Raw genomic sequence first — 27,089 nt, forward strand, 5'->3', positions numbered from 1 at the left:
TTGGTGAAAAACGAAGGAGGTGGTACCTTGGCACTGTACATTGCCACTCATTTGTGGTATAAACCAAAGATGGGGGCATGCACATCATGTTTTCAAAAACATCCTTCTGAAAGACTGACAAGTTTGGGTCATCACAGTTGGAATTGGGCATCCCTTTTGTCAGGAAGGGAGGGAGGGAGGCTGGCCTGTTACCTGTGAACTGCTGACAGGTATGATTAAATTCAAACTCAGAGGTAAATTGGGGGAAACTTGTACATTGTTAGTAGTGTAACAATTTCAACTCCAATGATTGATTGGTCATAACGAAAATGAACCTGGGCCAACTTCTGGAAGATGTATATAATAAATAACTCCATGATACATGGATTTCCAGCTGACCAATACCTATTCCCTATCAACTGAATACAGAAGATGAACATCATCTGAGCCTTTTAACCCAGAAATTCAAAATTTCAAAACTCCTAGGTTAGTGTTCTCACTGAGCTACATCCCTGGCCCAGTCTTGAAAACAGGACTACCACCCCCACCCCCAAAATCTTAAATGTGATTGATGCTAGTGTTTCAAATTTTCAGGAATAGGTAAGGATTAGAAGGTTCCAAATTTTGAGAAATGACTTCTCTAGAAAGATGTACATGGTGAGCACTCAATGACTCCTAAAGAGCCTAGAAGACTGATACCGAACACACTGGACTGGGAAGTTTTACTTGAGAAAAGTATGTATTGCTTTTAGTAGGTAACAGAAAGCAGGTAGGAAGAACTTGGTGTCTTAAGTGGCTAACATCTTCACAACTGATAGAGCAAGAATGGAACTTTACCCTGATGCAAAAACAACAAAAAACAACCAAGAAATAAAGGTGACCATGGAGCTCAGGCTGCTCTAGTGGAGGACTTGAACTCATAGCCATCACCCACACCAGGCAGCTCCTAGACTGCCGATTAACTCCAGCTTTAGCCTCCACAGGCGCCTGCGCTGGTACACACACCTACACACAAACAATTTGAAAGTAAGCCTTTCACTTGGCGTGGTATTGCATATCTTTAATTCCCAACACTTGGCAGAGGCCAGCCAATGCTATGTGACAAAACCTTGTCTGGAGGAAAAAATTTGTAGCTTATTTCCTATTGTTTCCATAGCAAAATTTACCAATCAAGAGAAGGAAATGACAGTGTCCACTGTATTTGTAGTATCTTAAGTCTATTTTTTTATATACTTAATAGAATTAGGGCTATGGTGAATTAGAGCACAAACCTGGTATATTAACTTGAGAACTTAGCATAAAAAGTAGTTCATTTGTTCAGTAAATATTAAATGCTTACTTGCAGGAAATTGGTAAATGATAATGAAAACAGACAACCATCATTGTACATCTTGCTTCTGTGATTACCTTGGTTTGAGGTTTAAATGGTTTCTTTTGTCAAAGATGGAAATTTAAGTTTATGTTCAATCAATAATTATTTTTGTCAATCACAAAATTGTCCATGTAAAGTGTAAAAACCTTAAAGCTTTCATAATCCCAGTTCATTCTCCAGTGAGTTGTTCCAAAAAGCCACTGGGTACTGACTATGGTGCCAATGTGGATTCTGTTCTCAAAGAAGTACTGTCAGTGTCCTTTACTCTAAATAGAAACATCACATTGAAAATCTAAGCTGAAAGAAGCCAGACTCCAAAATGACTTTCTGTAAAGCTCAAACAGGGATTGCTTTAGGAGGCACTGTTAATGAACTGATAAGTAATGTAGCTATTTCATTTCCCATAGAACTATCTGAGGGAGAATCAGTACAAGAGAACAACAGAACAATGAGCTAGGCAGGAATAAAAGGGCTTCTAAGTCAGGAGGTCCATCCAACACCCACCTGTTGAGGGCACCAGACCTACATATTGTACACAAACAGGGAGGTGATTTTCTCTCTCGTGTGGTACCTTGGTAAAACATTTCTTGTCCTGAGTAAGCTGTGCAGTTTACATTTTCATTTAAAAATACATAACTTCCCCCAGACCCAAAGACTATAGTCACACAGAGCATCTTTGTCCTCTTCAGGTTGTAATGTATTTATTTTAAGGTAGATGATAAACTGTAGGTCTTCAGGGATGCTCCAGTTTCTGAGATATTTGAGATGATCCATGTAAAGTGAAAAAACTTTAGACCAAGAATTTAGACCAAGAACAGTAGGCTGCACAAGCAATAGAATATGGCCTAAAGTGTTCTGAAACTTAGAAACCAAGCAGTGTAGGCTTCTCAAGAAATACCATTACAATCACCTTGCTAACACTAATGCATTCTACAGTAGTTCAGCAGTGGAAGCTGTAATACTTGGTTACTTTTCTGTTATTTTTCTCCCAAAGCAAGTTCTTTATGCTGACGTTTCCAGTGTTAGGAACTGTTAAGTACTGCTAAATTGTCTTCATTCTTTGCTTTACCAAGGAGGGTCTTTTCCTCCATCTTGATCTGAAGGATGAACAAAGTCTTGAGGAGTGCGTTTTAGAAGATAAACTGCAGCATGAAGGCCCCCGATGTTTACCCAGACTGTATGGACCTTTCGCCACACATGTCCCATTCCAGATAATGCCTGGCACACAAAAAAAGCATAAAAGTCAGTAGGTTACCAGTGTGCTTCTAAAACAACCTGAAATCTTTCCACTTAAGAAATGCTGTGGGTGGGGGCGTAGAAAGTTGACTCAGAAATTAAGAGCACTTGGTGTTTTTGCAGAAGATCTGGGTTCAGTCTCTGGCACATTGTGGCTTACAACTATACTCCAAATCTAGAGGGTCAGCACCCTCTTCTGTTCTTTGAGGGCACCAGGCATGTATTGTGTATAAACAGGAAGATAAGTGATTTTTAACTCTCATGGGTAATACCTTGGTAAAACATTTCTTGTCCTGAGTAAGCAGTACAGCTCTACCTGTCCTTGGTCTACAGACACGGCTCATTTCCCGAAGGCAAGCTGGATAGAGATTCCAATTTCTCTTTTTGGAGCCCATCCTATAAAAGAGGGTCAAGTAAAACCTGTTGCAAAATATATATGGTAGTTTCTTACATGAGGTAAGAACAAAATCTAAGGTATGAAGAAGTCATCTTTTAAAGGCCAGAGCTTTAGTATTCTATGCCAATGAAGGAAACTGTTAGTGTTTATATAGAGAGTTTTCTATCAGAACTTTTTAACACCTTTGACTTATCTCATTGAAGACAAGCCACTGAGTAGAAATCCGTCCCAAGAAGCAAGTGCTCCTCAGCCTACAATGTGGAATAGGATCCCGTAATGGAACAGTGGATGAAATGAATTATGGTATATCTTTCTGATTGAGAAGACAGTACAATAAATAACATGTGAAATCATGCTGTTTGTTTACAAAAGAAAAATCCAATTTCTACCTTTTTCCAAATGGCATGTCTGTTACAATAATATCCACAGAAGCAGTTCGCAGAGGGAGGTTGCAGATATCCCACTGAACAGCATCAATGGGCAAACCCCAAGATGTTTTTCTGTAGAGACAAAGGAAAGATATTTCAATATATTCTCCCAGGCTAATGAGATGTCTCAGCAAATAAAGGCACTGGCCATTCAGCCTGATGACTTGAGTTTGATCCTTGGGGACAGTGGGGTACAAGGAGAGACCTAAATCCTTCAATTGGACTTCTAACCCCTACATTCATGTCCATACACAAATAAATGCAATAAAAGACAGTTAAAGTAACATAGTAAAATGTTAAAGTAATAAAGGAATATGTCCATAACTGAAATAAAGGGTTTTTTAAAAATGATTAAGACTGGTTTTCAAAGGATATATGGTTAAGAAAGCACCAAGGAAAATGAGCTTACATATTAAAAAAAAGTCAAAAAGGCCAGAGAAATGACCCAGCTGGCAAAGGTGTCTGCCCTAAGCCAGACAAATGGAATTTGATTCCTGGGACTCAGAGAAGGAAGGAGAGACCCAATTCCCACAAGACATCCTCTGACTTCCACACCATGACATGTTACCCACACACTTACAGAAATAAACAGCCCAATCCAAAAGCCTTCAGAAGCAAAGGCAATTGGAGGATTTAAACAGGCCATGGCCACTAGTATAAATAACTGGTAATTTAGAAGTTACGGTAACAGTTTTCATGTTTCTTTCAACTCACATTGTTTTAATTAATTAAATCTGCTTTTTAAAGCAGGGTTTCTCGGTGTAGTTCTGCCTGTCCTGAAACTTGCTCTGTAGATCAGACTGGCCTCAGATCCATCTGCCTCTGCCTCTGGAATAAAGGCATGTGCCTTATCTAAATAATAAAATCTATACCATACTGTACGGTTTTGGAAAAGGACACAAAAAATAATGAACAAAAAAGGAGAAATAAGGGCTGGAGAGATAGTTCAGTGGTTAAGAGCACTGACTGCTCTTCCAGAGGACCTGAGTTCAATTCCCAGCAACTACATGGTGACTCACAACCATCTGTAATAGGATCTGATGCCCTCTTCTGGTGTCTGAAGACAGCTACAATGTACTTAATAGATAATAAATAAATAAATCTTTTTTTTTTAAAGGAGAAATAAAATAATTAAGTATGGAAATGGTAATTAAATTAATTACAAATGTTTTTCAATAAGCTATATGGTATCTTCTCACACTGTTCATTTGGCTATGACGATGCCACAAAACACTGTAATGAATGATAATTCCAAGTCAGTATGGAGAAAGACTCAAAGGTGCAATGCAATCTTTGAAGTTAAACTTACCCATCTTTAATCTGGCTCTTAGTCAATAGAGATGAGATGTTATTTGCTGCTCTGTTCACTGCCAGTGGGTTGTTGTCCCCAGCAATATGGTAACAGTGAGACCACTCAGTAGCCCCCTATGAAACAGGAGTGTTGGTTAAACATGTCACAAGAGAAAAGGGGAAGTCACTATGGCCAACTCTCAATAACGTGGCAATCAGTGCCATTCGTTTCCTTGTCAGAAATGACCTCCCTGTTCTTCTGCCTGCTGAACTCTCACCCACTAGAAATGTGGCTCCAATGTTACCCACTATGACATCAATGCCAGCCCTAGAAGCACTTTGTACACCTCTATTGCTGATTTAGACCATTTTAAACTATGTCACCTTTGCCTTCCAGGTAATACAGCAATTCTCTCCAGATAGGTCTAATATTTTATTCTATCCCTACCCAGCAACATATAAGGGACTACATTCCCTTAATTAACATGATTTTTAAAAATTAACCAAACTAGGCAGACCTATGCTGTCTTGGATTATAAGTTTAGCTTTTAAAAGATAACCACCATATCTCTGAAAAGATTTTGTAGTTAAGAAAAAAAAATGTCAGCAGCATATAAATGCCAAGCAGTGGCATATTTGTAAAACAAAGTGACATACAGTTTCTGCCACGATGACTTGCAAGCATGATAAATACAACACTTGATAACTGTATTTTGCCTAGACCCTTGAGGGTGATGACATTCTAGTCTCTAATTCTACAATGAATGCAAACAAAGTTATGTTCAAGTATGCCAGAAACTGGGTGGTCAGGGACACAAAGAACCCACAGAATAAAAGTCTCTCAGGTGATTTGTGCTTGCCAACCCTTTTTAAAATTATTTTAATGTTTAATCCATGGATTTCCTACCTTGGACTATATTTACAGTACTTGTAGATCTTAGTGCATTCCAGGCAGGTGTTAGATACTTTAGTGGGCACATCTATACACAGACCCTGCAAAGTTTCCATCATGTCTCAGCTAAAGTTCCTACATTGGTACTCTTAAGCCTATTTTATGTGGAAATGTCTCAGTCTGGATTTCCATCTTTTTTCTAATCGTCTACTTTGACTGCATGTTTCTTGATCATGAAGATCACTTTACTGCCATTTGGGAGATAAGTCATGATTTAAATGATGGGAAACTATGGTTTTGTTTCTAAATTCTTAACTATGAGATAATCACCTCCTTTTTTTTAAAGATTTATTCATTTTATTATATATAAGTACACTGTAGCCTGTCTTCAGATACAGAAGAGTGGGAATCAGATCTCTTTACAGATGGTTGTAAGCTACCATGTGGTTGCTGGGAATTGATCTCAGGACCTCTGGAAGAGCAGTCGGGTGCTCTCCAGCCCGATAACTCACCTCCTTGCTCAGATCTTAAGCAGTAGTAACTCCCTAGTCATCACTAGTGGAACATTCAAACTATTTGCATTTTCCTCTTGGATTTTAACTTCTGATTAAAGTCAGAGCATAGATTTTCTAATTACACTCTGGATTATTTTTCCCTTTGTGGGTTGCTCATCTTTCCAATTTCTGCTTACTCAACACAATCTGTGGTACTCCTGTGTAGTTTCTTTTCCCTGGCTTTTGGTATAGTCTGGAACATTTCACTGTGTTAAACACAAAACTTGAAGTGACATTACGGTGACTTTTTGCATGGCCCCTTACATAGGTGACATGGTTCAATCTTGAAGGTTCTCTACCTGCAAGATCGCTTCTCCATTGTGTACTGTGGCTCATGCCTGTAATACTAGTTCTTGGGAGAGGCTCAGGTAGGAGGACTACCATGAATTCAAGGTAAGCCTGTGCTACATACCAAGACCCTGCCTCAAAAGGGTTAAAAAAAAAAAAAATCTTCCCATTTCTTATTTTGCCTCTATAATGTTTTGTTTTGTTCTTGCTTTGGTGACTGGCTTTCTCTGTGTAGCTCTGGCCCTCCTAGAACTCATAAGAGATCCACCCACCTGCCTCTGCATGCCCAGTACTTTCTATAGTTTTTATTAGTGGTGTAGTAATTCTGAACGGCGTTATTTATGGTTACTGAGTATGTAGCTATGTCCGACTTCCTAAAATAAGGTTTGTCTGTGTTCTAGAGGAGAAGGAGGTAGGTTTTTTTGAGTGTGAGGCCAGCCAGGGCTACATAGAGAAACCCTGTCTCCAAACAAAGAAACATAGAAAGACTTAGAGGTAGTGGGTTTATTTGTTTTTGTTTTATAGTACTGGAGAGCAAGCCCAGGACATCTGTCTGGCATGCTGGGCAGGTGCCCTAGCACTGAGCTGCAATACTGTGGTTCTCCTTCTCATAACTAACCTTGTTCACTCCAGGAACCTCTAATTATGGGGAGGTGAAAACCACCTTCTTCCAGTTTATGATCACTTCAGTTACCCTCTGCTGTTCAATCCAGTGCCTCGTCCATTTGTTACGAGGGGATCAGTTTGTTATTCTCAGCTCCTCTGTGATCCAGAAAACAGATTTCACAATCTAATCATATGGCACTTGGCTGATTGAAATATGTGGTTACAATGCTTTGACAGAAGTTTTGTATGAGAATTTTTTTTTCAAACTTTTGGTTTTTTTCTCATTGGATCCAATTTGCCCACTAGGTCTAGAACATTTTGAATAGATTTTATTTTATGTAAAAATAAAAAGGTGTTATTACCTCTATTGGTATTGCCCCTGTTCCACACATTGGATCCACAATTACATCAGTAGGTTTAGGTTCACAGAGCCTGGAGGGAGAAAACAGTTCAGCACATGTGAAAATCAGCCAAAAATTGAGGCTTCCACAATAGAACTTCCTGAAGGTTAGAATTAAGAGCCTACTAGCATAGGATCAGCACACTGGCATGAAGGATCAGCAGTTCACAGTTTGAAAGTCAGCCTGGGACTGGCACTCAGTAGCAACATTCACCTATGTGTATAAGGCTTTTGGTGGTGAGAGGAAGAGAGATATTGATTGATTTGTTATCGTAGCACTCAGGAAGCTGAGGCAGTAAGATTTTTAGTGGACATCTGCTGACAACCAGACATTCAGTATCCTTTCATTTTTGGATTTAACTTTGGAGCTAAAGTCCTTAACAGAAATAATTGCTTTAACTTTATACACTTGTTATTTCACTGAATGCTTTAAACAATCCTATTACCATTTAACAAACAAAGTGATGGAAAGAAACATTTTTCCTAGGACACAAAATAAGGAGAGTCAAGACCACAGGTCACTGTGAATAGCTTTAAATGTTACTTACCAGTCCTCAGGTCACTAAGTTTCATCTGATCAATCTTTTCTATCCTGTTTGAGACCCTGCACCATGCATGCTAATAATCTTCCTCATAAGACTGATTCTTGGGCAAGCCTGTAATGCCAGCCATTGTTAATAGGCCAGGATTGGACACTTGATTAAATTATGTCACTCAAATCCTTTTAGGAATGTGGAATAAAGAGCAAATAGCTTGGGGTTGTTTGAGCCAGTCATGTGCAGCAGGAAGTACGTGCATCCAAATGACGGGCAGCCACGTGCACAGGTGAATTAAGGAAGAGGGGACTAAGCAAGAACACATAAGCTTCTAGGAGACAGAAAAGCAGTCCTTTGCATTTTCTACCATCCTGTTTCTACACTTCTTAATTTTTAGCCTTTGTGTATATGGATGTATTACCTGCATGTATATCTTCATCACATGTGAGCATGGCCTGTCAAAGACAGAAGAGGGCATCTGATACCTTCAGGCAAGTTATTAACAATTGTGAGCCACCATGTTGGTGCTAGGAATTGAACCCAGGTTCTCTGGAAGAACAGCCATCTCTCTAGCCCCATAGTTTCTACCTTTCTTGAGATGCCTTCAAGGTTTTTTCGTGGATTTGATATAATCTTTGCTCATCTCTCCAACCATCCCAATCCTCAGTTATTATCCCTTCATGTCTATGTGTGCATGTGTATGTACACTTGTGTTTGCCAACATGCATGTGAAGGCCAGAAATCAGGGGCATCCCCCACCCCACCCGTGTTTTGTTTTTTTGAGAGAGGGTCTCTACAGAGCTCCAGATTTCCTGGAACTCATGATGTAGACCAAGCTGGCCTTGAATTCACAGAAATCCCCCTGCCTCCGCTTCCTAAGTGCTGAGACTAAAGGTATGTGCCATCACACCCAGCTGAGCACCTTTCTCAATTGCTCTTTATCTCTTTTCCAAGAAAGTCCTTCACAACCTGGAGTTCACAAATTAAGTTAGAGCGGCTAGCTAGAAAAGGCCAGGAGTCCTCCTGTGTCAGCCTCCTCAGTGCTAAGATCACTGACAATAGTGATGCTGGGAGGTTGGGTTCAGGCTTGTGTGGAAACTGCACTGGGCTATCTCCTCAGCCCAATCATTATTTTTTACTCTATTTAGTTTTTTAATACTAGCACTCAAATAACTTTGTATGCTGGCTCCTATTATCATGGTTGGAGGCAGATAATAAATGTCTGTTCAGTGAATGAAGCTTAGGAGTGTTTCTTTTAAAGTTGTTTGTTACTAACATAATGTGTCCCAGTTGTGAGGAACTATAAAACCACATATGATCACGATAAAAGAGGAAGCAAAAATTGAAAAGGAAGAAATTGTAATGATATAACTCATTAGAACATGCTAGGAACTGTATAGAATAAGATAATCTGTTTATGTTTCTGCATTAAGTCATGAACTAAACTTTTTAATAAATATTTTTATATTTTATTTATATCTATGTGTTAATATGTATAAGTTACATGCATAGGCCAGAAGAGGGTATGGAGCTGGATGGTAATGTCATCCTGATACCCACAGTGAGGTGGTAGGATACTAAATAACCTGGATCATACCCTCCCTACTCCCCCCCCCCAAAAAAAAAGATGGTAATGTGCCAGACATGGGAGCCTAGAATTGCTCTGGTCTTTTTGGAAAACAGCAAGAACTATTAACATCTCTCTAACCCAAAGTCAGTCAGCACTTTTTTTAAAAGTATGTATATGTGCTGGTGCCTACAGAAGACAGAGGTGTTGAATCCACTGGAGCTGAAGTTGCTGGTCATTGTTATCTACCAACCTGAACACTAGGAACCAAACTCAGGTCCTCTGCAAGAGCAGCATGCACTCTTAAACCTCTGAGCCATCTCTCCAGCATGAGTAAACCTTTTCTTTTCTTTTTTGTTCACATGAAACACTTCACAAATCTTTCTGTCACCTTTATACAGGGGCCATGCTAATCTTCTCTGTATTGATTTAGTTTTAGTATATGTGCTGCCAAACTGAGCACGTGAATAATCTTGGGCGTCCCATGTCAAGCCCATTTTGCAGTATTGAAATCTCAAGTGTAGGGGAAGTAAAAGAAACTTATGTGAGAGAGAAAACGCCAAGAACATAGGAATGTCAACAGTGGCAGGCTGCTTGCCCTGCACTTCTATAACATTTAAAACTGTGAGTAAGTGGAGTGTGGTGTAAGTGTGTGATCCCAGCACTCAGGCTACCAAGCTGCATGCCACCACCATCACTCAACACACAAGTTCCATACTCACACATCGCAAGGATCTCATCTGCTTCACTGCAAAAAATAAAGCATAGCAAACTGGCTCCATTGCCTAAAAAAGCACACCCTTTCTCAACAGAAACAGCTCCTCACTAAAGACACACATACACACAACCACCATCACACATTCTAATCAAGAATACTAATAAACCATCCACGTGGGGCTTTCTGGATCAAAAGCTGATAACAGTGAATACTGAATGGTAACTTTTTAATTCTAACCAAATTTTTTTTTTTAATTTTTAGAACTTTTTTTTTAATTCAGAGCAAAGTGTTCATTACAATATGGACAACAAAACCTCCCTCTGTTACCTGAGCATCCCATAGGCAAGAGTTGACCTAAGAGTTGTAGGTCCAAAATGTGTAATATTTCTGCGATGGAGACTCTCCTCTGTCAGTGCAATAGCAACAATGACTTCATTATTGTGGATGTTCAGGAGAACCTACATCCAATTAGAAACAGACGAGAAACTCAAGTCTTCAATCTGTACCTACTAACATGACCTTTAAATAAACAAAAGGGCCTTATATGGCTTTGGTAGTACTACCTCCCAGGTGCTTTAGAGGCAGACGCAGGTGGATCTGTGTGAGTTCAAGGCCAATCTGGTCTACACACTGAGTACCAGGACAGCCAGGACTAGAAAGAAAGACTTTGTCTCAAACAAAACAACAAAATAAATAAAAAGAAAGAGGTGTCTGATCCCTTAGAGCTGGAATTACAGATGATTTCAAGCTACTTACCATATGGCTGCTAGGAATTAACTTGTATCCTCTGAAAGAGCACCCAGTTCTTTTAACTGTGATCCACCTTGCAGCCCATACAAACTTTCTGACTGAGTTATCCTTTCCCTGTTTACTATACAGTATGGAAAATTCATTTATTTATGTATTTACTTATGTTTGTATGTGGCTCTCCCCTGCTTTCTATACACATAGAGCAGAGAACACACACACACGCTGCCTATCAGTAAGTTATCTCCCAGTTTTTATTATATGAACATATTTTGATGGTACGGGTTTAAAATATGTATGTGTAGTTTTTTTCTACCACTCTTTCCCTCCTCAAATACAGGGTTTCTCTGTGTGACCCTGGCTGTCCTGGAACTCACTCTGTAGACTGCGTTGGCCTCAAACTCAAGAGATTTACCTGCCTCTGCCTCCCAAATGCTGGGATTAAAGGGTCTTGTGTGTGTTATTGTTGTTTTGTTTAAGATAGGGTTTCACTGTGCCCTCTGACTGGCCTGGAACTCACTATGTAGACCAGGCTGGCCTTCAAAGTAGAGATCTGCCAGTCTCTGTTTCTGAGTCTGGGATCCAAGGCATGTGCCATCACCCTTGGCCTACATATACTTCTTAAATTACTACTTTTTTTGGGAAAACACTTCACTTTCACAGTGGACTCTTCAATCATACTCTTTATCCAGAATTGACACCATGCCACATTTGCTTTTAATTTGCTTTCCTAGTATTTTTTTTTTCCTCCTTTTTCTTTTTTTGGGAGCTGGGGACTGAACCCAGGGCCTTGCGTTTGCTAGGCAAGCGCTCTACCACTGAGCTAAATCCCCAACCCCCTTCCTAATAGTTTTAAACATCTGATTATGACTACATTTGTCCTAGTTTTCCTAACTCACAGATATTCTAAGAAGATAAAATGTTCCCAAGTCTTCCCCCTAGAATGTCCTCATCATAGCCTTACCAAAGGCAGAGATCAAGAGCTGACACTCCAACATGCAAGGCCCTGCTGTACACATCTTATTCACATGGCCTCGTTTCCTATGAACCCCTCTGAGCCTGGGACACAGATACACCGTTCATATGCCCTGTCACATGAATTTCTGAGTTACAATGTAGCCCAGGCAGTGTGGCTCCAGGGTTTGTCTTCTGTGCTACCTTGCAGACTTCTGGACATGGCTTTCTTTAGGCTCTTTGTTCTCATGGCAGCTGTGTAAGAAAATATGGAATGGGGAACTGTTCTGGTCTGACAATAAAAAGTTACAAAGAAAATGACATGCCCCAGATTTGAGTATCCTAAAAGAAACAAAAATTGACTCCTTGGTAAAAATGTCAACTGTGAAGGACCTACATAAACCACCAGAAATTTCAAGAACTCCAATTACCATTATAAACATAAGTCCCCCAGTAGTCACAAGGATAATCAAGCTATCAGGAGGCATTTGGTTTTAAGAACCCAGCTGACGTTAAAAAGAACAAAGCTGGCTCTAAGTGAGGATTAGCCCTAAAGTCCTGACACAAGGTTCTGAAAATGCTATTCCACTATCTCCAACTAAGATTGAAGTAAGTTAATTTTAGGTAAAGTTGCAATCTAGAAGTCCATATAATGTAGAAAATACTGTAGAAATGAGAAGACTGGGGATATAGCTTAGAAATAGTGCTTGTCCACATGTGCAAGGCTGTGGGTATGAGTCCAGCACTGAAATTTCAAAAACAAAAAAGGACTCACCTTTCTTCTGCTGGACATGGTAATGCCAAAGTCAGAGACACAGAGCACACCTGAGGGGCTGTGCAAGACAGGGTCTCTACATAGCCCTCGCTGTTTTGGAACTCACTACGTAAGCCAGACTTAGCTTGAAAAGGAAGCGATCGTCTGCCTCTGCGTGTTAGAACTAAAGGCGTGTGCCACCACTACTTGAGTTCTGACAGCTTCTATCCACTGAGCACTTACAGTAGCAAACACTAAACAGTTTCATCTGCCTTCCATAGAATAGACTTTAATACGCTATTATTGGCTTGATTTGAAACAGAGGCTCCAAGAGACAATCTCATCCAATTCTAGAGAGTTACTGAGTAAAACTTCCAATCTATACCTATCTACACAGGCCATGCTATCCCTAACATCCTCCTAGCTTTACTGTCACTGTTTAACATTCCCCAAGCTACTACGTTTGTCTGGAAAGTTTACAAATGTATGAGACCTTTTTTTTCTTTTGTGGGTGACTGTGCTTAAGTCAGAAGTTTACGTTGTCTTTCTACCAGTCTACCTTATATTTGGGACAGAGTCTCACTGAACCTGGATCTTGCTGTTTCAGCTGTTCTGCCCAACAAACTCCAGGGCACTGCCTGTCTCTAACTCTCTGACTCTCCTTGCTAGGGTGAACATGCTTTTATATGGACGCTAGGCACCCAAACTCAAGTTTTCACGCTTGCTTAACAAACACTAGCCACTGAGCCATCTCCCCAGCCACATTACAGATCTTTTAAATCATCAATAAAAGCTAATACCCACCTCTACATCAAAGTTGGTCATATCAGCCTTCCACTTAAAGTACTCTTGAATAGCACCTCCAAAATCTCTGGCAGCCTCGTTGGATGTAAAGCAATGATTCTCTCCTGCTCTGTTGCAGGTGACTCTGAACTTCTGCACTTGCGGTTCAGTTTCTTCTCTTAAGCTTTGACCATTTTCATCTTTGCCAGATGCCAAGACATCCCCTATTAAGGTTGATATCTCTTCTTTGATGGCTGGATTTTCATAGTAGTCTAAGATATGTGGATCTGCCACGCCACTGGCAAGCTTCTTCTTACTGTCCTTCTCACCGGCGTTGTCGCCCTGTCCACAGTCAGCCTTCTCTCTGCCTGCACTCTGATTGGCCTTTCTGCGCTTTGCCTTCTTCTTCTTGAAAGTGGTGTTAATTTGCCAGACTTTTAAAGGGTCCGACCATGGGAGCTTTCCAGCCAGTTCTTCAAAGTCTCTTAGAACTTCTTCCTGCAAATGATGGAGAATGAAACCCTTTTGTTTCTCACCATTTTAACAGAACAAGTAAGTGCCTACTTTCTTTGTAGACAACTCTGGTCCTTATGACAGGGATGGTGGGAGAGTACAGAGCAAAGGATAAACAAAATAATACCTGTGATGAAGGAAATTACAGTTTCAATGTAAGTGAGGATATATAAACATTACGTTACTAAAGCAGAATAGAGCAGAGGGCAGATCAGATGCACAGAACTGAGGAACTACGTGTGAGGGGAAACAGGTGGACAGAAGGCAGCAGACAGAAAGAAGATAAATGACTTTTAGATCTTCTGAATTTGGGCAAAAACTGTAAGAAGTCTAAAAATGTCATCTGTCCAGAGTTTAAATAATATGATTATCTCTTTGTTTTGTTTTGTTCGAGACAGGGTCTCTATAGCCCCAGCTTCCTGGAACTCATCTACAGACCAGGCTGGCCTAGAACTCACAAAGATTCAGCTGCCTCTGTCCTGAATGATGGGATTAAAGGTGTGTGCCACCACACCTGGCTCACATGATTATCTTTTTGAACAGTAAATTTGGTGGTGCTGCCCCATGCAGTTCCTCTCTTCCACTTGGACTTTGCTTACAGTACTGAGTGCTGTCTACGGTCACTAGGCTAATGTACTTGCTTACTAGGAAGGCCACTCCTATAAGTACATGGTGAAAAGACCTTAACTCCCTTGACCTTTGCTATAGGCCACACACCTACACCAGCAGAGCCATAGAAAGGGTGGTTAATAGATAGCTGCCAGGCTAGGTTTATTGGCACAGACTTGTAATCCCAGTTTCTAAGGAACCTAAGGCAAGGTTACAGTTCGGGCCTTCCTGAGCTACAGAGTGGGTTCAGGCCCAACTTAGACAACATAGTAACATCATATCTCAAAATAAAAAGTAAGAGAGCAGGGATAGAGCTCAGTGGTTCAGTGTAAGGGGTTCTAAATTTAACTACTAGTACTCCAAGAGTAAACAACAAAGACACAGTTACTGGATAATGTGGTTAAATATTTAAATGTGAAATACGTGGGACTGCTATCCATAGAGCAAGCCAACCAGAGCTATACAATCTATATAAACATCTACAGTACAGATGGTTAAAGACTTAATAATTGAGAAGCCAGGTGTGGTGGTGCACACCTTTACTTCCAAACAGAGCAGACAGATCTCTGTGAGCTTGATTGAGGACAGCCTGGTCTACTAGGCTAGGTGTGGATACAGTGAGACTCTCTTTCAAAACAAAACAAAACCTTTCAGAAATTAAATGTTTCTAAGTCACTTCAGCCACATTTTACCCTCCAATCTAACAGTTAGTATGTTACAATGGGGTAGTTTGAAAATTCACTTTTAAAGTATCTTTTGCCTACATTTCACTGACTGTGCTTTCCTTGGTAAGTAATTCCAAAGCCTATGGCGCCATGAGGCCAGAGAGGAAGTAACGATTCTAACAACTCACTCAGTGGGATAAAAATTGTACTTCAATAAAACAATTAAAAAAAAAAAAAGACAAAGGAAGAAGGAAAAGACCTGTTTATCCCCAGTCAATCCAGGGAGAACTCTTCCTCATGGTCTTACCCTCAGGAGCCTCTTACAAATGGCAGGCCCAAGAAAAACTGCCTCATTTCAAAATTCCAAAGTTCAAAACTTTATCAACATAGAACTTACGAAATAAATGCAGGGGAAGGAAACACCAGCATTTTGAAAGAATACTCACACTGGCCATAGAACACCATTAAAAAATATGATTTAAAGGCAAATCAAACAAAAGACAATGATATCAAAAATATGAGAAAATGTCTGGTTAATACAACCTCATAGCAGACTTAGAAGCAGAAATGAAATGAGGTGAGTCACCAGGACATGGAGTTTACAGAGTTTAAAGAAAATGTAAAATGAATGAATGAATGAATGAATGAAGTTAGGCAGATAGTGTTGTTGGTAACACTATTGTCACACAAGTATGAGGACCGGAGTTCAGTTCCTCAGCACTCATTTTAAAAAGCAGGGATGGTGCTGTGTGCCTCGAAGCCCAGTGCTGTGGCAGGGGAGACAGAAGAGTCCTAAGGTTTTCTTACAGCCAGCCTATGTGACAGTGAGTGCTAGGACACCAAGGGACCCTAGCCTATGTGACAGTGAGCGCTAGGACACCAAGGGACCCTGTCTTACCGGCCAGCCTATGTGACAGTGAGCGCTAGGACACCAAGGGACCCTGTCTTACAGCCAGCCTATGTGACAGTGAGTGCTAGGACACCAAGGGACCCTGTCTTACAGCCAGCCTATGTGACAGTGAGTGCTAGGACACCAAGGGACCCTGTCTTACAGCCAGCCTATGTGACAGTGAGTGCTAGGACACCAAGGGACCCTGTCTTACAGCCAGCCTATGTGACAGTGAGTGCTAGGACGCCAAGGGACCCTGTCTTACAGCCAGCCTATGTGACAGTGAGTGCTAGGACACCAAGGGACCCTGTCTTACCAGCCAGCCTATGTGGGACAGTGAGTGCTAGGGACACCAAGGGACCCCCTATGTGACAGTGAGTGCTAGGGACACCAAGGCCAGCCTATGTGACAGTGAGTGCTAGGACACCAAGGGACCCTAGCCTATGTGACAGTCTTAGGACAGGGACCCAGCCTATGTGACAGTGAGTGCTAGGACACTAAGGGACCCTGTCTTACAGCCAGCCTATGTGACAGTGAGTGCTAGGACGCCAAGGGACCCTAGCCTATGTGACAGTGAGTGCTAGGATACCAAGGGACCCTGTCTTACAGCCAGCCTATGTGACAGTGCGTTCTAGGGCACCTAGGAGACCGCTTCTGAAGGCCAGCCGAGGCGACAGTGAGTGCGAGGGCACCAAGGAACCCTCTAAGAGCCGCCAGCCTATGTGACAGTGAGTGCTAGGACACCAAGGGACCCTAGCCTATGTGACAGTGAGTGCTAGGACACCAAGGGACCCTAGCCTATGTGACAGTGAGTGCTAGGATACCAAGGGACCCTAGCCTATGTGACAGTGAGTGCTAGGATACCAAGGGCCAGCCTATGTGACAGTGAGTGCTAGGACACCAAGGGACCCTAGCCTATGTGACAGTGAGTGCTAGGACACCGAGGGACTTGTCTTACAGCCAGCCTATGTGACAGTGAGTGCTAGGACACCAAGGGACCCTGTCTTACCGGCCAGCCTATGTGACAGTGAGCGCTAGGGACACCAAGGGACCCTGTCTTTTTTACTGCCAGCCTATGTGACAGTGGGAGTGCTAGGATACCAAGGGACCCTAGCCTATGTGACAGTGAGTGCTAGGACACCAAGGGACCCTGTCTTACCGGCCAGCCTATGTGACAGTGAGTGCTAGGACACCAAGAGACCCTATCTTACCGGCCAGCCTATGTGACAGTGAGTGCTAGGACACCAAGAGACCCTATCTTACCGGCCAGCCTATGTGACAGTGAGTGCTAGGACGCCAAGGGACCCTAGCCTATGTGACAGTGAGTGCTAGGACACCAAGAGACCCTATCTTACCGGCCAGCCTATGTGACAGTGAGTGCTAGGACACCAAGGGACCCTGTCTTACAGCCAGCCTATGTGACAGTGAGTGCTAGGACACCAAGAGACCCTATCTTACAGCCAGCCTATGTGACAGTGAGTGCTAGGACACCAAGGGACCCTGTCTTACCGGCCAGCCTATGTGACAGTGAGTGCTAGGACACCAAGGGACCCTGTCTTACCGGCCAGCCTATGTGACAGTGAGTGCTAGGACACCAAGAGACCCTATCTTAAAATAATAAGGTGAAGGGGCTACAAAGTGACTCTGCGATTGAGGCTACTTATTGTTACTGTAGAGGACCCAGTTTTGGACCCCATCACCCACATGGTGGTTTACAATGTCCATAACTTCAGTTCTAGGGAAAACAAGCTTCCTCAGTACACCAGGTACATGAACATACATACACCAGAGGAAATACTCACACACATTTAAACAATTAAAAACGAGAACAAGATGGGGATCTGTGTGCTCGCATACAGTTTTCATAGGAGCCTGCTGAAAAACAGGAAAGGATATGGAAAAAGCAAATAGCGTGGCAATGAGCAAAAGTTTAAAAATTGAAAAGAAACTGGTAAATAAGGAAAATAGTTAACATATACTTATGTACCTAAGACATTTCAAATTTACAACAATTCAAGGTATTTTCCAGAAAACATAACTGGACTGACATGTCCTGATAAGAAATTTCAACAAGGGTTGGGGATTTAGCTCAGTGGTAGAGCGCTTGCCTAGCAAACGCAAGGCCCTGGGTTCGGTCCCCCAGCTCCGAAAAAAAAAAAAAAAAAAAAAAAAATTTCAACAATAAAAGACTCTTGAACTTAAAAGACTTCTAAGAAAGCTGGAGGTTTTCTTGTTGTTTGGTTATCACACACACAAAAAATCAGAAAGCAACAGTAGAGGGAGAAATATTTAGCAAGATGAATTCAAATGAACAGACTATTATGCTCTTTCGAGAAGGGGAGACTAGTTCTTTACATCTGCTAACAGAGCATACAAAGACAACTCATTCCATTAAAAAAAATCACAAGAACCAGCCAGACATAATGGCTCATGCTCACAATCCCAGGAGGATCTCTTCACACTGGAGCCGAGCCTAGGCTACAGAGTAAAACAAGCACACAGCAAAGGCAAGAAGTACATCCTTACCATTTACCATAAGACTAATAAAAACAAAGTGTGGCTTGTGACTATAAGGCAGAAGCAAAGTTACACATCAGCACACACAGGAAAGAGACGCAGTTTAACTTATTGCTTATACTGACAGGTCAAAGGGAAGAAGTTAAAGCTGATAAAGGAAACTTAAAGGGCCAACTCTAAAAAAGTCCATAAAATCAGAAGGTAGAGTGGAAATGCAGAAAAACAATTTCATCTACAATGATAGCAGAAATATAAAAAAATGAAACTAGTAGATTAAGTAGATAATACCAAGTTATATTTATAAAGCTAACAGCTGTAGATATATTGTGTGTATATACACACAATATATTTTATAAACACATATATAAAAGTTATAAACTATTAAAAAGCACAGCACAAGAACCAGATATGTTAGTGCACACCTTTAATCCCAGCATGCAGGGGACAGAGGAGGTAGATTTCAGTGAACTCGAGGCCAGTTTATTCTACACAGTGAATTCTATGACAGCAGGTCTGCATAGGGTCTGCATAGTGAGATCCTGTCTCAAACAAAAAACCTTTAAACCTCCAAAAGAGAGCAGTGCATAGTGTATGAAAATTAGTTATATAAAGAGAAGTTTAAAAGAAAAAGAATGCATGATGGTAATATGAAAAAAACTAAGACCAAACAAACAGGAAACCACCCTGAAAATCTTACAGATCAGTCATACCAATCTGTACAAATGGGATCAAAGATAAACACGACCCTCAAAGGCTGTAGAATGGCTGAGAGCCTTGCTGATCTTGCAGAAGATCTGTGTTTGGTTCCCAGCATCTACATCAGGCAGCTCAAAACCACCTTAACTCCAGTTCCAGGGATCCAATGCCCTCTTCTGGCCTACTTGGGCACTGGCACATACACACATACACACATACACACATAAATAAAAACAGAATAAAATAAATTTAAAATAAGTAAATAAATAAATTTTAAACTAAAACAAGGCTTTATGGTGCTCCTACAAAACTTGACTATCTGGGTTTGATACTTAGGACCCACATGATTAAATAAAAGAACTAATAAGCTGTCCTCTGACTTTTGTACATACACACTACAAACAGACAAACAGATAATGTGATCTACAAAGGTCTGAGGGGTGCAGATATGGCTCAGTTGGTAGAGTGCTTGCTTACACAAACCTCAGTACCTCATACGACACGCCTGGCCGAATATGCCTGCAATTCCAGGACTCAGAAAGTGCAGGCACGAGGACCTGAAGATCAGTGCCATCCTCAGCTAAACAGCAAACCTGAAGTCAGCTAAGGAGGCACTGTTTAAAAAAAACAATTAGACAGGCATAGTGGCCCTCCCTTTAATTCCAGCACTTTCAAGGCTGAGGTAGTTAGATCTCTGAAGTCAAGGCCAGTCTGGTCTACACAGTAAGCTCCAGGATAATGAGGGCTCTGTAGAGAGACCCAGTCTATGAACAAACAACTCCGCCCCAAAACACAGCAAAAAACAAATAAACTTTACCCATTATTTTATATGTTAATTTAATAAGAAACAAAATTAAATTTGTATTTGTATTATACATGTGCATACTTTAAAAAAAATAAAAATGAGATTTCACTGGGGGATTGTGTGCAGTTCACATTCATAACCTGAAGGGCTCAACAATTTTTCATAGTTAAAACATTTCCTTAGCATAGACTTGAAAAATTTATCTTAGACCCCACTCTTGCCTTTGAAACTTTTATCAAAAATGTTGTGTGGGTGTGTGCTATATACACATTTTGGTGTGTATACATTTGTGCAAATGCATGTGCAAGTATGGTAGCCAGAGGCCAAAGTTAGTGTCTTGCCCTGACTGCTTTGCATCTCCCATTTTTTTTTTTTCTTTTTTTTTTTTTTTCCGGTGCTGGGGACTGAACCCAGGGCCTTGTACCACTGAGCTAAATCCCCAACCCCTCCCATTTTTTTTTTAAAGACAGGGTTTCTTTGTGTAGTGCTCCTATCCTAGAACTCACTCTGTAGCCCAGGCTGGCCTCTAACTCAGAGATCCTCCTGCTTCTGTCTCTCAGTGCTGGGATCAAAGGTGAGAGCCACCATTGCCAGGTTGGATTCATTTTGTGAGCCGGGAATTCTGGCTGGGTAATAGTAGTGGCACAGGCCTTTAATCCCAGCACTCAAAGGCAGGTTGCTTTTTGAGGACAGCCCAGTCCACAGGATAGCCAAGGCTACACAGAGAAATCATGTCTCAAACAAACAACAACAATACAAAGAGATGAGACTTCACACTCAACTAGGCTGTCTGTTCTATTCCCTCAGTGAGGAAGCTGCATCTTGTACTGCCCTGCTCAGCTTTTATGCAGATGCTAGGGACGGAACTCCCAGTCCTGGCGCTTCTGCAGCAGATTCCTTACCAACAGTGACTTCCTTCCTCTGCCTTCAAGACCAGTGATTTCTAAGACAACCTTGAAAGGTTAACTCATGAAGACTTGTACTACAGCAAAGTCACCTCTTATTAGAGATCAGAACTGCCTCATCTATACAAACTTTAAGATGAACTGGGGTTAGGGAGCAACACACACCTTTAATCCCAGCACTCAGGAGGCAGAGCTCTGTGAGTTCGATGACAGCCTAGTTTACAGAACAAGTTCCAGGACAGCCAGGGAGCTACACAGAGAAACTACTCTCAAAAACAACAAAAAAATTAAGATGACAAAAATCCAAGAATTTAATAATGTTGGTAATTTAAATGCAAGAGAATTTATGACAGGATGCATAATAACATTTATTCATGCAGAAAACCGACCTTCAAAATTTCCAAATATTCAGTCAAAAGACTGCCTCTAAAATTGTTTTAGGTATCATTCAGTTGGTAGTAACCATGAGAAGTCTCAAGAGTTAAGCCTGGGGATGTAGTTCAGTAGGAATGCTCACTTAGGATACAAAGGTCAAGGGTTCAAACCACCAGGACAGCACTAAAGAAAGAAAATGAGTCTGAAGGATTATAATACTAACGTTTCTAATATTGAAAGTTATTTTTGTAGGCAATACAATTTTTAGTTATCTTCAATGAATATTCTTTTAGAGCTGTTTGAATGTTAGCCTTTTAGTTACTGTCAAAATTTTTTACAAGGATCTAATGAAGAAAGTGTTTTATCATTAAGCCCCTGATCAGTTTGATTCCTTTGTGGATACACTGGCTTGCCAAAATAATCTGGAAAATTAATAAAGAACAGTGAATTAGACAGCATTCCATAGTTCTTTTAAGAAAGATTAGCTCTAAATTAGACATTAATATAACATTGACGGGAAAAGTTTTAAGCACTTGATTCTGGAAACTTGGCCAGAAAGAGATACAGGAAAAAAGCCTGACGTGTTACTGAGGTCTCTTTGCAACCTTCAGGTTAAACAGCAGCTGGATATTTAGGCCTCAGATGATAAATACGGGCTGGAAGCGAAGCTGTTGTCCTAACGACTGAAGGGGATTAAAAGTTGCTTTGTCATCTCTTCAAAACAGGAAGCTAAAACAGGACAAAGCAAACCTGGGAGGGAATGCTACATGTTTCTGTCTTCTGTTCACACGCTGGAAGCAATTCTAGTTTCAAGCCACGTGTACTATAGGTTGAACTAATCTAAGACTTTTTCCCTGTAACTTTGGGTTTTGTTTTTTTTAAAAAATTACTTTTAAAAGCAGCTTCTGCTTTTAAAGAGATTTCTAAATCTCTAAAGAGATTTCTGGATTTGAGTGAAAGATTTACTGTGCTTGGCTCTTGTTTTCCTTTCAACATTGTAAAGAAATAAACCAACAGCAAAGCTAACTGACAGTGCTGACAAGCAGGCAGTGCACTGCAGAGAACAAGCCCTCTGAGAAAGCCTCGCTTGGGATAGCTCACCTTTGTAGCTTTGAACTGGTAATCTTTAAACTCCTCAACAACCACAAACAAGTTATCCACTGATCTCAGACAATGAACCTAAGGAGGAAAAACAAATGTCAGAAACGAACTTCTGAAAATACTTGTGAGTAACACAAGCTACCTACAGTTAAATATTTAAAAGAAAGTAAGTACAAAATGGATTCATTTTTAACTTTCTGAGGCAGGGTCTTGCTATGTTGCTCTGGGTTGCCTCAAACTCATAGCTCCCCTGACTGGGTCTCCCCAGTACTTACAATATAGGAGTAAGCTACCACATCTGGCTAAGTAAAATGGTTTAAAGCAGCACCTCAGGTCCGTATTCATATTTAAGTTTTTCCCATCCCGAGTGTGCCATGTCTTTGGTTACCCATTGATTCCTGCTCTTCCTCAGAGAAAGGGTCACTGAGATAAAAGTATACAGCCCGAAATGTCCTATAGGCGACAACGCTGGTCTGAGGAAGGGAAAGAGGTAAACACAAGTGGGACTTTATCATACTTCTCTGGTTTCTTTTGGTTATATACTGCAGGGACGAAGACCATGGATCTGAAAGCTGGATATACCAGTACATGCCTACAATCCCAGCTTTTTGGAGGTACAGCACCCTCAAGCTGTATGGTGAGATTCAGGCCAACTTGCCTACATCAGACTCTGTTTCAACTCCTACCTCTCCCCCACAAAAGAGAAACCACATACGGTTTAAGTTCTAGTTCTGTGATAGCTGAATTACTACAGGCAAACTACTTTTCTTCTTAAACCTAATGATTGGTGACAACAGTGCCCAATCTTCATAAAACTGCTGAGGGCATCAAGAAAATACTTGCTTACTAACAAATACCACAAGTACTGTGTGGGCACCTACACATTATGTTATATGCTACTAGCTTGGGATACACTAGCAACACAAAAACCTAAAGACTCTCCAGATAATAATCCATGCCCTATGTCACTTGTGTTAATGAGAAATTTGGTAGCTTTTGTCTCAATGGGATGGCAGTTTGCTAACCTTTGCTTCTCACCTGTAATCATGCATAATTACTTTTGATCAAGAATGTCTATGAAGGGGCTGGAGAAATGGCTCAGTGGTGAAAAGCACTGACCGCTCTTTCAGAGAACCCAGGTTCAATTCCCAGCACCTACACTGCAGCTCACAACTGTCTGTAACTCCAGTTCCAGAGGATCTGATACCCTCACATAAACATACGTTCAGGCAAACACCTATGCACATAAAATAAGAAGAAAAATCTTAAAAAACACAACAAAACGAAACCAATGTCTTTGACATGGATGAAAAGGAAAACCTCAGCTTTTATACTTACCCAGACTTCTGCTAAAGTAAATTTACGTACCATAGATATTGGTATATATTTCATTTCAGTAAATACGTCATCAGGAAATGCTGCGATCACTTCTAAACCATAGTAAACTAACACTAAAATGCACTAAACTGAATACACGTGATAAAGACATTATAAACACCAATACAGTCAATTTCACAAAGCAGTACACAATGGAAAATGCAGATACTTTAAGCAGAACAAAGTAAAGGGGGGTCTATAAACCAGAAAAGTAATCATAAAGTAACCAAGTTAAAAGATTAAGTAATGTTCCGTTCAAACCTGAGCCAGACTTTCCACTGCAATATCAAAATATATCTTGCCCCGGTCTTTGCTGATTCTGCAGGATGACTTCAATTTCTCTCTCACTTCATCTGCAGCTGTTTGCTCAAACCCAGTAGGTACAGTGGCTCCAATGGTGACTTGGAGATGGTCAGACTCACTTCTGATGCCACTTTCTATCAAGGGCACCGGCTTCTTGTTCTCATGAAGGTTCATATCCAAGTGCTCTCCGGCAGCTTCTTGAGTGTCAGACATGATGGAAATGTTTCTAAAAGGCCTAACGGTTTCTAAAGGCAATACAGAAAAAAAAAAAAAAAGAAAAAGAAAAAGAATGCAGTCTCTTTTTATATTTCAATGTGCGTACCAGAGTTAAAACTGTCATATAAATAAGGGCACGGATTACAGGCAATGAAACGTGATTAAACAAGCAATATACAGGCCCATCAGGAGAAAAGACAAATCAAGAGTATTTCCACTGCATGCAGTACTTGGCTTAGGGTCATCTGTGTTGGTAAGCACCATCTTACACGTGCTAACATGAAAACAGAAGCTCCTGTATTGTCCTTTCAGCTTAGCAGTTCAGAATGTGAGGCGGTGGTGGTTCAGAGTTATGAGTTCTTGCCTCCCACACTCCCAGGTTCAAATGACCCTAAAGCAAGTTAACCCTGCCTAGTTTTGAACTGGAAACTAAATATAACTCTTTCCCAAAGTTGGAAGGTTTTAATGAGAATAACACAGTAGTTCTGGACTAATGATCAAAACTTTTACTGTATTGGGGTGAGGTATTTATCTCCCCCTCCCCTGTATAGTCATGTGGGCAGTGACTTCCACTATCGAAACAAAGATCTGAAAGCCTACTACATGGCGATGCTGAGATCCAATAATGTGCATTCCGGGGAGATCTTGGAAATATCTGAAGCTAGTAAAACGGTCTTCCTGTATGAATGTGTATGTAGGTCGAAGGGGCTGGATAGGTGTTACCGTGATGGAGGGTCCACACCTCCCACTAGATTTTCAAAAGCGTTGTGACTTAAGCTAACATATTCTCTGTCCCTATGCTGTGCAAAAGACAGGACACAGAGGTTAAGGCGATTACACTGTGTCACTGTTCAACACTGTGAATGGAACTCCTACAGACAGGTAGGAGGGTTGTGCGGACTGGAGGGAAATGTGCTTCTCACTCCCATCCTCGGTGAAGCCAGCGAGAGGCCAGACACTCCATCCTGGCACCGACCTACATAAAGCTGCTGCTGTCCTCCCCTCCGTCCCACCCACCGGGCCACTCCCACCCGCGGCCAGTTACCCGCTGCAAGCACAGACCCTTCCGGTCGCCGCACCTGCGGGCTCAGCGCGCTCAGGGCACGCCGCCGGAAGCCACGTTGTCACCCCGGAAACGGAAATCAGGCCTTGGGGGTCAGGGTGGTCCCGCGCACGGCGTGGGCGAGTGTGCGCGTAAAGTTGTGCGCAGTTGGTTGCACTCTGAACCGGAACAGGAAGAGCGGCCGGCCGGTCCCCTGCCCGGAGGTAACCTCTGCGGAGGACGCTCTCGCAGGGATCACTGCATCATTTGTTGAGTTGTTCCACTTCCTTTGCCTTAAGTAGCGAGCATTTGGATGAGACTGGGACTTGATTCCTTTTTTAAGGCCAGAGAAACCGAGTCTAAAGAGATTCTTTTCTCCCCACACTCATTTTGCACAAAACTTTTTACTTGGAATTTGTTTTTTGAGATGGACGTCTCACTATGCAGCTCTGACTGGCCTGCTCGCCATGTCGACCAGGCTGTCCTGGAAATCACAGATATCCTTTGTTTGACTCGAGAATGCTGGGATTACAGGTGTGTGCCACCATACCCGACTTGATTTCTGAATGGGCTAGCAAGCTGGGCTGTGACTAGAGTACAGCCAGAGCCTAGTCTGTGGTTTTCAAACTGCTTTTTTATGTTGGCAGTTATTACACTATTTCATGTTTTTCCTTGTATTTCGAAGGTTACGTTTCATATATTTTGGTTACATTTACTTCATGTGTGTGGAGGGAGCTTGTGTGCCACACCTGAGGTCAGAGGACAATTGCAGAAGTTGGTTCTCTTCCGCCATGTGGGTTCCAGTGACCCAGCTCAAGTAATCAGGATTGGTAGCAAGTGCCTTTACCATCTAAGACGTCTCACCAGCCCCAAATGTAACATTTTAAAAGAGGCAACTTATAACACAACAAAAAGAGACAGCCGAATTTAAGAGGGAAAAAGCGATGGTGAAGAGATGGCTCAGTGATTAAGGCCTGCTCTTCCATAGAATTAAAGTTTGGTTCCCAGCCCTCACCCACATCAGGCTGCTCACAATGCCTGTAACTTCAGTTCAGGGGATCTGACGTCCGAGTCTGGCTCCAAGGGCACTGCAACACTGCGTGCATGATGCAAACACTCTCTCTCTGCCTCTCCCCTCACCTCACCAAATTTTTTCTTTTAGTTTTAAGTTTCAGTGGTGGCAGCAACTATAGAGGCATGGAGCCACGCTGTCCTTATCAGCAGGGACAATGAGAAAGTTAAAACTAGATCCTTGCCTTGGATGCAGTGAGAAGGCTTGGAACCAGCCAGTATAACACAGTGTTGTAGTTTACTTAAAAAAAAAAAAAAGAGGTCTGACATAGACGGCCCCCTCTATGACTGACCTCCACAAGTGTGCCATGAGAACCTTACCTCCATAAATAGATGTTTGGGGAGAGGGTGGAAGCCAGATGGTGAGGCGTACACCTTTAATCTCAGCTCTTGAGAGGCAGAAGCAGGTGAATCTCTGAGTTTGAGACCAGCCTGGTCTACAGAGTGAGTTCCAGGACAGCCAGGGCTACACAGACAGGAAAAAAAGAAGAAGAAGAAAAAAAA

At 41.5% G+C, this 27,089-nt stretch overlaps 1 protein-coding gene and 1 non-coding gene across 4 annotated transcripts; both read right to left on the reverse strand.

Moving 5' to 3' along the window:
• Positions 1–324: 324 nt before the first annotated feature.
• Thumpd3 (THUMP domain containing 3) lies at positions 325–25,630 on the reverse strand. Of its 3 annotated transcripts, none has more exons than XM_032905977.1 (10): positions 25,518–25,607; positions 24,215–24,501; positions 22,577–22,654; positions 13,523–13,999; positions 10,591–10,721; positions 7,405–7,474; positions 4,722–4,837; positions 3,374–3,484; positions 2,904–2,983; positions 325–2,569 (listed from the first exon to the last, which is right to left on the reverse strand). In XM_032905977.1, exons 2-10 carry the CDS (start codon positions 24,467–24,469, stop codon positions 2,394–2,396), a joined length of 1,494 nt encoding a protein of 497 aa, XP_032761868.1. In that variant the 5' UTR covers positions 24,470–24,501; positions 25,518–25,607; the 3' UTR covers positions 325–2,393. The 3 variants fall into 3 exon arrangements, with proteins under 3 accessions (XP_032761868.1, XP_032761867.1, XP_032761866.1); XM_032905976.1 differs by having other exon boundaries at positions 696–2,569; positions 2,860–2,983; positions 25,552–25,630; XM_032905975.1 differs by having other exon boundaries at positions 696–2,569; positions 2,860–2,983; positions 25,518–25,606.
• LOC116904821 lies at positions 9,902–10,008 on the reverse strand. The gene has a single exon (XR_004388472.1). It is a non-coding gene; the product is annotated as a U6 spliceosomal RNA (small nuclear RNA).
• Positions 25,631–27,089: the final 1,459 nt, after the last annotated feature.

This window comes from Rattus rattus, chromosome 6, assembly GCF_011064425.1.
Source record: "Rattus rattus isolate New Zealand chromosome 6, Rrattus_CSIRO_v1, whole genome shotgun sequence".
Lineage (NCBI taxonomy): Eukaryota > Metazoa > Chordata > Mammalia > Rodentia > Muridae > Rattus > Rattus rattus.